Source organism: Erythranthe guttata, chromosome 12 (assembly GCF_056151865.1).
Source record: "Erythranthe guttata isolate IM_541 chromosome 12, IM_541, whole genome shotgun sequence".
Taxonomy (NCBI): Eukaryota; Viridiplantae; Streptophyta; class Magnoliopsida; order Lamiales; family Phrymaceae; genus Erythranthe; species Erythranthe guttata.
In genome coordinates this window covers 5,057,084-5,071,348 of record NC_142544.1, presented here as the reverse complement: position 1 = coordinate 5,071,348, position 14,265 = coordinate 5,057,084, and the positions used below count along the sequence as shown (strand labels likewise).

Sequence of the window (14,265 nt, the reverse complement as noted above, 5' to 3'; positions counted from 1 at the left end):
TTTTCGAACTATTCGGAGTTAAACGAGCAATTACGGCAACGATTTGAGATAAATGATTACTTGTTTGCGTAAATTTAACATCGTATTGTTGTTTAGTGCCCTAATGGCATCGATTTAGGATAGGTTTGAGGTTGAATCAATCGATTTCAAAAATAAAAATTATATAATTTATGTTTCGTGCTACGCGAAATGGATTAATTTATTTCGTTTTCTGTAGAACCAAATAGGGCACTTCATATTTTTTTTACATGCGTTTCGTGTAGATTTTCCTGAAAAATATTATATATATATATATATATATATATATATATATATATATATATATATATATATATATATATATATATATTGGAACCAATGAAGTGTCACAATTGTACAATTTTGAAGACATACAACATCATAACATATAGTTATGGAGACACTTGAGTAGTCATGAAATTAAATTTATTGCCACATCGGGAGCGTCATCATATCTATATTTTGGGACGCCGATAGTTATCATAAAAATAGGTAATTGTATCATAGCGAAACAATCAACCTATTGATATGGAAGACCCAACCGATTCTTTCAATATCTCATTTCTGGGTCCAATGGAATTCGTAGGACCCTAATTGTATCCGTATGTACGGCTTGGAGGGAGATGTTTTATATCTTTCGAGATTCACCCTACAATATGGGGTAAAAGAATCAAAATAAGTGATTTTAGCCCTTATAAAAAGAAAACTAATTCTTAAACCCTTTCACTCTCACGTCACGTCGACTTAAATGTTTTCGTTCCACAGGCCTTTCCGGAGTCCTCTGTAGCTGAGCTGCGAGATCCGGCTAAGATCCGGCTAAGATCCTCATCTCGCGTTCCGATAAATATATTCAGCATGTTCTCTTGAGCTAACATCCCCAACTCATCTTTCAAATGACTACACGCGTCCGTCTGGTGGCCGTATTTATTGTGATATCGGTAGTATCCTCTCTCATTAGGATGTCCCGTGGGCCCTTTCCTATATGTCAATGGCCACCGGATATCGAATCCCCCTTCTATTGCCATCAACACTTGTGCGGGCATCATACTTAAGACAACGTAGTTAGTGTGTAACAACAAATTCTTATCTGCGATATAAACAAACAAGAAAAATTGAACAAAGATAATTTATTGAATTAAAATAAATAAATTGCGGGTTACAATTAATCTTCTGATTCTTCTCTCTAGAACAATATACAGTTGACTTGAATTTTCGGAGTCGGGTCGTTGACCTGATCTTCTCCGGATTTGATTTTTGGATTTGAATAACGTTTTCCAAGGGTCTTGCGACTTGAATTTTGGATCGAACATTGAACTTTGACTAAATTTGACTTGAAGATCTTGAAATTCTTGATAGATTTGACCCTTCAATCTTCCAATGATCTTGACTTGAATTGATTAACGTTAATCCGAAAGTTTAGCACCGTTATCTTGGATCGAACGCTGGATTTGATGAAGAACGCCTTGAATTTGCTCAAGAACACCTCGAATTTGACGAAGAACACTTTGAATGTAGAGAGAGAAACTTACCTCCTATGAATTCTTCTTCCTTGCTTCTTGAATTGTAGAGAGAATTTTGTTCCTACGGTTTCTGCTCCTTCTGTTGTGTTTGAATTGTGAAGGGAGGGTCCCTATTTATAGTGGTAGAACAAGAGTCCTTGATGGGCCTTCTTGATGGCATGACCCGATTTGATTGGCCTGATTTAAATTAAATCAATTAATATATATATATATATATATATATATATATATATATATATATATATATATATATATATATATATATATATATATATATATATATATATATATTATCAATTAAATTAGGAATTAATTTAATTAAATTCCTAAAATTAAATGGAAAAATATATAATTGATAAGACTTATACTTCACTTTACATGGCACATATCTTCAATGCACCATAGAATTAAATTTAGCCATCAAATTTCTTTTGTCTACAAATGCCCCCTCGAGACTTATTTATAGAAAATGCGTCTTGAAGTGAATAAGTCACGAATATATCGAGTCGATTCGTAATGTATTTTGGCCTTTCATGATTTAATAACCCCTCACTTGTCTATTCTTGGGCATGTACTCCTGAGAATATATATATAATTTTGAGCGCAGCAGTCCTTTGATCAATTCGGCCCAGCAATTGGTTGAAGTCCAGTAGGATGCGAACTTGAGTTGTAAACCAGGCGTACACAAGTTTATGCCAAACAAATATTTTGATAAATTAGAATAAGGTCCACTTAAGGAATGAAGTATAATTTTAATGGGATTCGGCATCATTGACGAGAAAAGAATAAACACAATTCTACTTCAGCTAAAACTTCGTATAGCAGATTTAAATTCAAATCCACCGATGAGTCTTTCTCCTATTCAATTTAAAACTCCTTTTTTGATTGATTGATTCCAATCCTATTATTAATTGGTTTTCACCCACCCATGCTTATAAAAAGATCCCATACGCATTCTTCCATTCAACAATATTCGGTCGTCAAGTCTTCTGTAGAAGAATTTTCGGCAATATCGAATTCAGTCCTTCCCTTTTCTTTTTTTTTTTTTTTTTTTTTACGGTGGTTCTTCTGAATTTCGGGTAATCTTGTTTTATCAAATTTCTGCATAATCAGTTTTCTTGAGCGAGTCCACCAGGTGTTCGATGATTTGACGATGAGAACTGCTCTTACTTTTTTTGTTTTTTTTAGTTTATTTTGCTCGATTCCAGATTAGTTCCAACTATCGAAACTAAACCCTCTTTTCCTCATTCATTCAGGTTTCGCAACTCGAAAGACTCGGTACGAAAATTGGTAGAATATTTGATTTTAGCACGGTTCCTTGCCCCCGCTCTTTTTTTTTTTGTTTTTTTTTTTTTTTGCATGTCGAACTAATCGCTCTTTCTTTGAACTATTTTGATAGATTTTCCGATGGTTTGTTTCAAGCAATCTTTCTCCTCTTTTGGTGACGAGCAATTGGTAATTCTTGACGATCGTTACCAACCGAATGACAAATGAACCATCTTGACGATTTATGCCCCCCTTACTAGTTCTTACGCAAAGAAACGGCCACGTCTCACGACTCCGAATCGCATGTCTGTTTGGTTCCACGAGCATCCTCATAGTAAGTACGAGTACGTGTATATTTTGGGAGCATCAAATCATAAACCCGACAGATCCTCGCTTCCGGAAGAATCAAGCGGTCCAAGCCTTCTGCCGACTTTGGGTGGCAACATCGTGAAAGGAAAAGTCAAGTGGGGAGATACTCTTAAGCTTTACAGCGGCTTTCAATTCTTCAAAGGGTACTGGGAATGGACCGAAGACATTCTCAGCCGTTGCCAGCACAAGCTAAAGTCCGCGAAGATCTATAATCATGTATACGCTTCCCTCTTCACGTACGACTACAATTCCGAAGTTATGAAGGCATTCTTCGAGGCATGGTGTCCAACTACAAATACCCTCTTGACGTCTCTTGGAGAAATGTCTATCTCGTTATGGGATTTGCACACCCTCTCTGGGCTACCGTTAACCGGGCTCCTTTACGATGAAGTCGTCCCTGCCTCTCAAGAACTCGTTGGTTCCGATGCAAAGGGTGTTCGATATTCTCACCATTCCTGCCGATATCTATTCCATGCCTACCACTTACTTCGGAAGCGCTCTAAAGATCCATCCTTCCATGTCTCTGTTGAAAGCTCGATTCAGTTTTGGTCGAAGAAGCAGAAGAAGTACACTCAACCTCCTCCGCGCAAAGAAAAGAAGGGTGTTAGCCCCAAGTCAACTCACAATCCTTCCGGCAATATTGAACCACATGCGAAATGGATCAACATTGAAGAAGTTGTGTTTTCGAGCATTAGCGTTGATGTCGAACTGAGGTCCGAGACATACTTGGTGGCCCATTTGGCTTGTTCGCTTTGCATCTTCGTTCTTCCCACTGATGATGTGGGCATGATACGTCCTTCAACGTTCAAGATGGCTGGCATAATGGCGAGTGGCGAAGAAGTCTCTCTTGCAGTTCCTGTCTTAGCCAGCATCTTCAACGGCATAAATAGGATCTCGAGATCCTTGAGACCCCATCAAGAGAACTCTCCGTTCCCTATTCACTTCGTCTATAGTTGGTTGGCGCTTTATTTCAAGACCCATTGTCAAGTTCTGCAAGGCGTAGCTGTAGATGGCCCAAAGATGATATCTTATTCCGGAGAAAAAAGCGCTAGACACTACACTCCCGCGGATGCATGCAAATGGATTCACAAATGAGATCTTATGTCTTGGACCTGTACCACGATCCCTAGGAGCGAGTCTTATTTATATGTTGATGATGGAACAACAAAAGGGTCCAAGAGAAATTATTTCATCGCCATTTGCTCGAGCTATCTCTCCTTGCGGCGTGGTAATCGTTTCGTTATTGAGCCCTATAGCCCTCATTGGTTTAGCCGTCAATTTGGGTATTACCAAGATGTGCCCGGAGTACTTGATGAAGACATTCGCGAGGCTTTTTTAATAGACGGACTCCGTTATTGGCGTCTATGTGTTTTGCTCGAGTCCATATCTAAAGTGATGTTTTCTATCGTTCCTCAAAATCCGAGAAAGTTTCACACGGACGACTATAAGAGATGGTGGACTAAAGCTTACGGAACTTATCTTGAGAATAAGGCTGCAAGTCTGATGAACTTGGAGTTAAGTAAGATTCCACTTGAAGACAAAGAAGATGAGGCAAGAGATAGTCCCGGCAATCTTTCTCACGAAAATGTGCTCCAAACCAAAAACCCTCCTAGAGATATAAAGAAGAAGAACGTTTTGCCTCCATCGGATGAGAATGACAATAGCCACATAGAGCGTCACTGGAAAAGGCCGAAGAGGGACCCGCAATCTTCAAAACCACAAGATAATATTGATAATAGCGTGGACAGTCATTCTCGAACAAATGACATTTTTGCTGAGAAGGTTGCACTTAACACTTTCATTTTTTTTTCTTTTTCTTTTTTTTTATGATTTTTTTTTTTAGTTGGAAAATGAGATAATCGACGTTGACGATCGCGAGGAATCTCAAGCTAGTCATCACTCCACTGCCAAGGCTTGCTCAATGGGTGCAGCTTCGCCGCCGACTGCTTTGATGCCTGCAAGAACATCCAAGATGAAAGAGACCGCGAAAGCGTCGTACAATGGTGCTTTTTCAGTTTTTGTGGGTGAAAATTTCCTGAAAAATCACAAGCGGGTTTTTAATTCGCCAATTATGGCTAGATCTTCGTGCGAGGATAGTACGGACGTCAATTGATTCCATTTCTTCTATTCAAGAAGATGTCCAATTAGTTCTTGGAACCATGAGGGATCTTGGTGATTTCGACATATCTTGCATAGAGGAATTATTGAAGTCATTATTTTCCCAGGCGACGGCTTATGATAAGGTGAGGTCGTCGAACTCTGAGAAGGCATCTAAAGAGATTCTAGCATGACAATTAGATGGGGCTAAAGATCGTTTGCATAATACTCGAGCTAGAGAACGCAAAGAGACTCTTCAATTTCACGCTACCAATAATGATTTGGAGAGTGTCAAGAAAGAGTGTGCTGCTTTGAAGGTGAGGGTGGGACAGTTGAGATCATCATTAAAACGACAACAAGAACTCCTTGATACTGTTAAAACTGAAATTCGTGAGATTAGTGAAGAGATTGCTGCTATTAAAAATACATCCCCATTAAGTGGTGATTTGGTAGAAGAATTGTGCGCTTCTGCCGAGCTTTTAGAAGATGTCAAAGAAAAGTTGAACGATTTAGACCCTTTCACTTGAGATAGATTTAGATTTTCTTCCCTTTTTTTGTTTATTTCACTTCTATGATTCATGAAATAAAAGTTTCTCATTTTCCGTCTTGCTCCCTTAGTATTCTGTACTTATACTTTCAACGATTTTTTTTTTTTGGAAAGGACTGAACTTAGAGAATATCTAAGCTGCCTACGTACCCCGAATGGGATCAAGTCATAACCTATTTCAAAGGAAAAAAGATAGAATTTTTTTTTTGTTTCTTGTTTTTTTTTAGGAAAGGACTGAACTTAGAGAATATCTAAGTTGCCTACGTACCCCGAATGGGAACAAGTCATAACGTAGTTCAAAGGAAAAAAGATAGATTTTTTTTTTTAGGAAAGGATTGAACTTAGAGAATATCTAAGCTGCCTACGTACCCCGAATGGGATCAAGTCATAACGTAGTTCAAAGGAAAAAAGATAGAATTTTTTTTTTTAGCCGTGCGCAGTTTCAACTCATGCGGGCCAGGAGCCTTCTCCTCCGCTTCATGCGTAGTACCGCTTCAAGAACTTTCCATTTATCGGACCAATTCTTAAACCATCTTTCGCAACCAACTTGTACGCTCCATTTGTGTATGCTTCTTTGACGACATAAGGACCATCCCACTTTGAAATAAATTTATTTCCCGTTTTATGTGTGATGATGATGGGCCTCCTTACGGCAAGTACCAAATCTCCAACTTGAAACAATCTCGGCCGCACTTTCTTGTTAAATCCCCTAGAAAGACGAGCTTGGTAGCACTCAATACTTTGTTGTGCCTCTAATCTTTTCTCATCAAGAGCTTCCAATTCTTCAAGACGCAAACGAGTGTTTCTTCTTGAGTGAGTTCTTTTTGTTCAGCTATCCTCAATGATGGAATTTGTTTTTCAAGAGGCAAGACCGCTTCCACACCGTACACCAACGCATATGGAGTGTCTTGAGTAGGTGTTCTATACGTTGTTCTATAAGCCCATAAAGCTTCTCCCATCCTTTCGTGCCAATCGCGTTTTGACTTGGCGATCACTTTCTTCAGCAAATTACATAAAGTCTTGTTGAAGGCCTCGGCGAGTCCATTGGCGGCAACGTTGTACATTGAAGACTTTCTTTGCTTGAAGCCAAACTTTTCGCAAAGTTTATCTATCACAGCGTTGCAAAATGGCTTTCCGTTGTCTGTGATCATATATCGAGGAACTCCGTAACGGTAGATGATGTTGATGCGGATGAAATCGGCAACGTTCTCCTTCTTTACTTCTCGAAGAAGCACTGGTTCAGCCCATTTGGAAAAGTAGTCTGTTACTGCCAAGATATAGAGATGTCCAGCGGAAGACTTTGTCATAGGTCCAACCACATCCAAACCCCAAGCATCAAAGGGCCATGAGGCAGTAGTAGGGTGTAATGGCTCCGGCGGTTGATGAATAAAGTTTGCATGAAATTGACAAGGTTGACATTTTTGGGCATACTCCATGCAATCATTTACCATAAATGGCCAATAATAACCCATTCTTTTTATTCGGAAATGTAATTTGAGTCCTGACTGATGGGCACCGCAAATTTCGGAATGAGCTTTTTCTATGGCTTGAACGGCTTCGTCATCACCTAAACATCTCAAGAAGACTCCATCAAATGAACGTATGTAAAGTGTATCTTTGTAGTAGATGAAACGAGCCGCACAATGTCGAATATTAACTCTTTGACGTGGATCATTAGGCAAATTTTCGTACTTCAAGTAATCCACAAATGATTGACGCCAATCTTCTTTCTCGATTTTAAACACGTAAACCACTTGAGTTTCGTCTTCTTCAATTTCTTCATGTTCAAAGATTGGTGGTACGACCCACCTCTTGAAAATTGATATACGAGCTCCGTCTTCGGGCATGGCTAAAGTATAAGCAAGTTTTGCCAATGCATCCGTTTGTTTGTTATCCATTCTCGACACATGTTCTATCATCACATCACCAAGGTATCCGATAAGTCTTTTAGCATAATCCACATAAGGGAGTAAATCGAGCTTCTTTACTTCGTATGATCCGAGTATCTGATTGATCACCAACTTGGAGTCTCCATATACCTCCAAATTTAGTTGCTTTATATCAACTGCCATTTCTAGCCCAAGGATAAGAGCTTGATATTCAGCAACATTCTTAGAGCAATTTTGTGTTAAGGTAAAAGAGTGAGGCAACACTTCGCCGTTGGATGTGACGAATACTACTCCAGCGCCCGCTCCTTCTCTGTGAGAAGCTCCATCAAAATACATCTTCCAAGGAGGACTAGCTTCAATCACAAGAACATCTTCATCGGGTAAATCATCGGATAACACCCACTCTGCAGGGATAGGGTGACCCGCCAAGAAATCGGTTAGAACTTGTCCTTTCACAGCCTTTTGTGGAATATATGTAGGGGTGTGAACGAGCCGAGCTCGCCAGTTTTGGAAGGCTCGAGCTCCAGCTCGACCATTTGTATCTGAGCTCGACTCGAGCTAGACGAGCTGCTGATTTTTTGGTTCGAGCTCGAGCTAAGTTGGTTTTTTTTTTTTAATTATATATATTTATATATATATATATATATATATATATATATATATATATATAATTAAAAAAAAGTATTATAACAAACTTACAAAACGGAAAAGAAAATACAGATACATATTAATTGATTTAACACTTCACTTTTAAGAAACATTAAAAACAGTTGCACAAGTTATAACAACCAACAATATAAACATGTTGAAAATGTATTTCAAAAATAATGTCCAGCCTGCATAAGTTATGGATCATAACTATCATATTCATATTTATGCAAAATCTATATTCCAAAAATAATTTCTAGAACCCCTATAGCCTATTCAAAACAAAATGTCCAAAGTCAAGAATATATGAAAAACCCTATTAAAAGAAAAAACTGTCCAGAAGTATTCAAAACAAAAGGTGCATGATTCATATTCAAAAATATGTCCAAAATCCACATTCCAAACTACGCAAGTTCTTCCCTAGAATCTTCTATACTTTGACATAATCTTGATTTGCATGTAAGATGAACAATATATTATTTGATGCCTTTAATCTAAAACCGAAAAATATTAATTATAAGCTTACTAATTACTCATGTAGTCATGTACAACAAATTCATGTCAATTATCCTTGGAGGCTTCATCGTCAAATGGAAAAATGATTTGAATTGTTTTTTTATCAACCTGCAACACAAACAAAAGTAGTAAATAAAGAAAATAATAAAATAATAATTACAAACAAATTTTATCGATAATACAGTTTACCTTCGTCTTTCTTTTTACTCCAAAACGTTGTCTCAACCAATATCCTCCACACATCAATACTTGAACGTATTCAAATAGGCTTGAAACTTATCAATGACTCTACTACCAACACTAAAAGAAGCTTCGGAAGCAACACTGGTGATAGGAATTGCTAAAATATCCTTTGCCACTATTGAGAGTATCCTGTATTTGAATTCATGGATTCTCCACCACTCCAAGACATTGAATTCTCTTCTATTTTCTTTGTCTGACATATAGCAATTTTCTTGAAGATACATGTAAAGCTCGGACTTTTGAGGTTGAATTGATTCAACGGACCTCAAGAAAGTGGCATACTCAGACAAACCACATAAAGACTCGTAATTTTTGCTCTGTTCACTTTGAAGACCATCGTCCTGTGGTACTTGTCCACTTGAGTGTTCAATATTATACATTGAAATATATTCAGAGTAAAGCTCGTTTAATGTTTGTCGAACACGAGCAGTTTCTTTCTTAACTTGTTGTGGCGAATGAAGTTTGGGAAAACAAAATTGAAGTGCTCTCATTTTACATCTTGGATCCAAAACAGCTGCGACACTCATCAATAAATTTGACTCCCCCCAATACTTGTCGAATTTAATCTTCATCTTCGCGGTCATGTCTTTGATGAATGCATCATTATCCAAGCTTTTTTTTATCCAACACCACTTTCACTCTACAGACTTCATTAAGAAACAAGTTTGACGTCAGATAATCACTCCCAGAGAAAATGTGTGTGGCAGTCCAGAACACCTCAAGTACTGAGCAAACTTTTTCAATCTTCTTCCAATCTTCTTCACTTGGGCAGCCTTCAAAATGAAGATCTCGATCAGCAAATCTTGGAAATACATCTTTGAATTTGATTGCAGCAGCCAACATCTCATACGTAAAATTCCATCTCGTTCGACAATCATCAATTAACTTTTTATCCGGCAAGTTTAATTGTTTCACAATCTCCGTGAAAATCTTGAGTCGTGCATCTGATCGACGTATAAACTCCACGCTATCACGAATAATATCAATAATATCTTTAATCTCAGAAAGACCGTCTTGAGCTATGAGATTAAGGATGTGCGCACAACACTTAACATTGAATAAACTTCCATCACAAAAGCAATGATTTTTTACGTGTGATAAAATCTTTAAGGTTGTTGATTGCTACGCCATTTGCAGATGCATTGTCGACCGACACAGTGTGAACCTTGCTTTCAATACTCCATTCTTCTAAGCACCGCCAAATAGCATTTGCAATATCGATACCCCGTTGAGGAGGTGGAAGATGAATAAAGTTGAGAATGCGCTTTTGTAAATGCCAGGTTTGGTCGATCCAATGGCCAGTAATCACCATGTATTCGATCCTGTGGTTTTTTGACTTCCAGCAGTCTGTAGTAAGACTAAGTTAGTTTACATTCTTCAAAACAATTTTGAACTTTTTCTTCTCCAGGTCATACACATTCACACAAACATTTTTTGCCGTTTCTCTTGAAAATCCCTTCCACTCGGGCATTCCACATTTTTGCATCCAATTAAACCCTTCTTCTTCTACAATTGAGAAAGAATGCTCGTGCATCATTATCCAATGAGCTATCACCTCTTTCATTTTGTCCATGTCAAAATTTGCATCATGTAGCGCGGGATATGAAGTTGAATCTATATTATCCGGCAAAAAACCAATTTGTGTCTGCAACGAATTCTTCCTGTCTCGTAGGGCCTTTCTTTCAGAAATGTGGCACATTTTTTCAAATGTCTGTGCAACTGAGTTGTCGGAGTAGTTTTACTTTTTGCAAACACACTTTTACAATGTTTGCAGAAGATCTTTATGACACCATTAGCATCCTTAATCTCTTTAAAATCTTTCCAAATAGTTCATGTTCTTGGCCATTTGCCCAGGCCTATTGTCCGACGCTTATTTTCTACTCCACCATCTTCAACCATATTGTTAGTAGTAGTCTGCCCAAGATCTTCAGTATTTGAGGGTACAAACATACGATATTTAGCCTACGCAAATTCTTCTTCTTCTGCATGTGACGGACATTGCATGAACGGTTCATTGTTTTCGTCATGTGTGTGAAAACTCATTACTGCAAAAACCAGAAAATAACAAATAGGTAAGAAAATTATTATAAAATTGAAAATTAAATCGAAACAAACAATAATTAAATTATATGTTATTTTCTCACTAAAATGACTCCAAAAAAATTGAAATCAAGCCACAAAATAAAAATATTGCTCGATCAAAAAACAACAATGCACAAAAAAGAAAAATACTGCTGCAAAAATTAAAAGACTTATTGCTCCATAAATTCGCACCTTACAACGATTGATGAAAGAATAAAGCTTCAAAACTATGAAATTCTTTTGTGGCCTTTAAAGAAGATGAACAGATTTTTTTCTTGTTTCTCTCACTGACGGCTGCCCTAGTTTCACTTTTTTTACCGTCTAAGAGTAATGAAGGACTAAGGAGTAAAGGGTAAACTAAAGAATAAGACCTACCGACTTTTAATTACTTTTACTTTATTGATTTAGTTTATTAATTTAAGTATTAAATTGTAAGTAGTCTAATTTTTTTCTATTTAAATGCTAGTAATACGTATTATAGAATAATTCCATCCATTTTTTCCTGTAATAATAAAAATATTATTATTAATAATAATAATAATAACAATAATATATTAATATATATATATATATATATATATATATATATATATATATATATTCATAAGCAGCTCGCGAGCCGGCTCGCGAGCTGTCGAACAACCTAAAACTGGACTCGAGCTCGAGCTCGTCCGGAGCTCGAGCTCGAGCTCGAAAAACCCGAGCTCGAGTTCGAGGCATTGTCGATCCGGCTCGTCGAGTTCGCGAGCCGGCTCGGCTCGTTTACTACCCCCAAATATATGTTATGTTAAACTGCTACAATTGTAGGTACCACCTTGCGAGTCTGTCAGATAGGACGGGTTTTGAGATGACATACTTTAGAGGATTCATCCTTGAAATTAGACGGACAACATGTTCTTGAAAATAATGCTTCCACTTTTGAATTGCAAAAATGAGCGCTAAGCATGTCGAGTATAGTTCAATTCATTTGGTGTCATTGTTCTACTCAACAAGTATAAGGCGCTCTCTTTTCCATCATCATTCTCCTGCGCTAGTAAAGCTCCGACAGATCGTTCTTGAGCAGCAATATAAAGTATTAACGATCTTCCGGACACTGGTGCAATCAACACAGGTGGCTTCGTTAAATACGCTTTTATGCTTTCAAAGGCACTAGCGCAGGCTTCATCCCATTCAAAGGGAACATTTTTCTTCATGAGTCGGCTGAATGGTTGACATCGACCGGCTAAGTTTGAAATGAACCTTCTTAGTTATGCCAACTTTCCTTGCAAACATTTGAGCTCATGAATGTTCCTAGGCTCGAGAATCTTTAAAATTGCATCAATCTTGGCTTGTTCGATTTCTATGCCTCGGTGACGAACTACGAATCCAAGAAACTTCCCCGAAGTAACACCAAATGCACATTTCAACGGATTCATCTTCAATTGGTACCTTCTCAAGCACTCGAAGACTTTTCTCAAATTTTGGAGATGATCTTCCCTTCTTTTGGATTTAACCACCAAGTCATCCACATAACATTCAACATCTTTATGGAGCATGTCATCAAATATCTTCTGCATGGCTCTTTGGTATGTAGCGCCGGCATTTTTCAAGCCAAACGGCATCACTTTATACCAATATATGCCCTTGGGAGTGCGAAAGGATGTTAATTCTTTGTCTTTCGGTGCTATTCGTATTTGATTGTATCCGGACGACCCATCCATAAATGATAATGCTTCGTGGCCCATAGTAGCATCAATCATTAGTTCGGCTATTGGCATTGGAAAGTCGTCCTTAGGGCATGCTTCGTTTAAATCTTTAAAGTCAACAAACACACGAATTTGTTCATTCTTCTTTCTGACAGGGACAATACTTGAAATCCATGTTGGGTACTTGACTTCTCGAATGAAACCAACCTCAATAAGTTTGTTCACTTCAGCCTCATTGCAGGGACTAATTCAAGTCTAAATCTACGTTGGCCTTGCTTCACAGGGCGAGCTCCTTTCTTCACGGCGAGACGATGTATTGCCACTTTTGGGTCCAATCCCGACATTTCTTTATAACACCATGCAAACACATCCTTGGACTCGTGCAACAATTTACTATAAGTCTCCTCTTCATTGACAGCCAGTAAAGCGCTAATATAGATTGGTCGAGGATTCTCCGTATCTCCTAAATTAATTTCCTTTAACTCATCGATCGTGGCTTTGACTCCTTCTTCAAGCTCGGGTGGAGCAGTTTCAGCGTCTTCTTCCTCAATCACGTCTATTTCACTTAAAGTGATATGATATGATGATGCCACACTTTCTCTGTCATCTTCCTCATCGTCTTGGATTTTTGTAAAGACGATAGTTCGCATTTTAGCTTTCAACTCTTCACCACATGATATGGTCGAATAAGTACGCCGTTTCATGCGAGATGGTTTGTTGATGACAATTCATCTTCGATTGTGTAATTATAGGTAGCTCTATCGATAGGAATATGAATTGGCTTTTGTGGAACAAATCCAAGACTAACTCAAGGACTTTGCATAGCATGTCCCTTTTCTTTCAACATTATCTCAGTAGTATCGAGGCCATGCATCTTTTCGCCAACAACTTCGGCAGGAAGCCTTCCAAGTGTAGAATCTTCACATGGGTTGTAACCGGCTTTCACTAAGAGTTTATAAGCTTTTGGGCCAAACCATTTTGTAATTTGGGACTCAGATAATTCTTTGCATTCCTCTTGGGTTCCTTCTGTGGGACGAACAAATCCTTTAGGTGGTTGAGAAGTTGATCGCTTCTCAACAATTGGTGTTAGGGGAAACATCAAATCTTTCAAAGCCTCACACGCAAAAGGATCCTTGTCTTGATTATTTCTTCGCTTTGGTTCTTCGACTGGTAGAATTTCTTTGGCCTTTACCGTCTTCTCATCATCAAGATAGTACTTAGCATTGGCAAAGTGGGCTTCTACCTCGGTGAACGATTTATCATCGGCGAGTATTATTTTAACTACCCCATCTCGACAATACTTGAAGCATTAGTGCCAGGAAGAAGTAACCACACTATTCTCATGTATCCAAGGTCGCCCGAGAAGCATGCGATATGAGGTTCTT

General features: G+C 38.1%; 1 protein-coding gene across 1 annotated transcript; it reads right to left on the bottom strand.

The window, feature by feature from the left end:
* Positions 1-9,716: 9,716 nt before the first annotated feature.
* Positions 9,717-10,425, bottom strand: LOC148766283 (zinc finger BED domain-containing protein RICESLEEPER 2-like). The gene is made up of 2 exons (XM_088827216.1): positions 10,206-10,425; positions 9,717-10,132 (listed from the first exon to the last, which is right to left on the bottom strand). Exons 1-2 carry the CDS (start codon positions 10,423-10,425, stop codon positions 9,717-9,719), a joined length of 636 nt encoding a protein of 211 aa, XP_088683342.1.
* Between the last annotated feature and the right edge of the window lie 3,840 nt (positions 10,426-14,265).

What these genes read in the sequence shown, in the direction of transcription:
- LOC148766283 (XM_088827216.1), bottom strand. Translation starts at nt 10,425, where the DNA reads ATGGTGATTACTGGCCATTGGATCGACCAAACCTGGCATTTACAAAAG. An exon ending in CCTTAAAGATTTTATCACAC is followed by an intron (nt 10,133 to 10,205) that starts GTAAAAAATCAT and finishes TTAATCTCATAG; the next exon opens with CTCAAGACGGTCTTTCTGAG.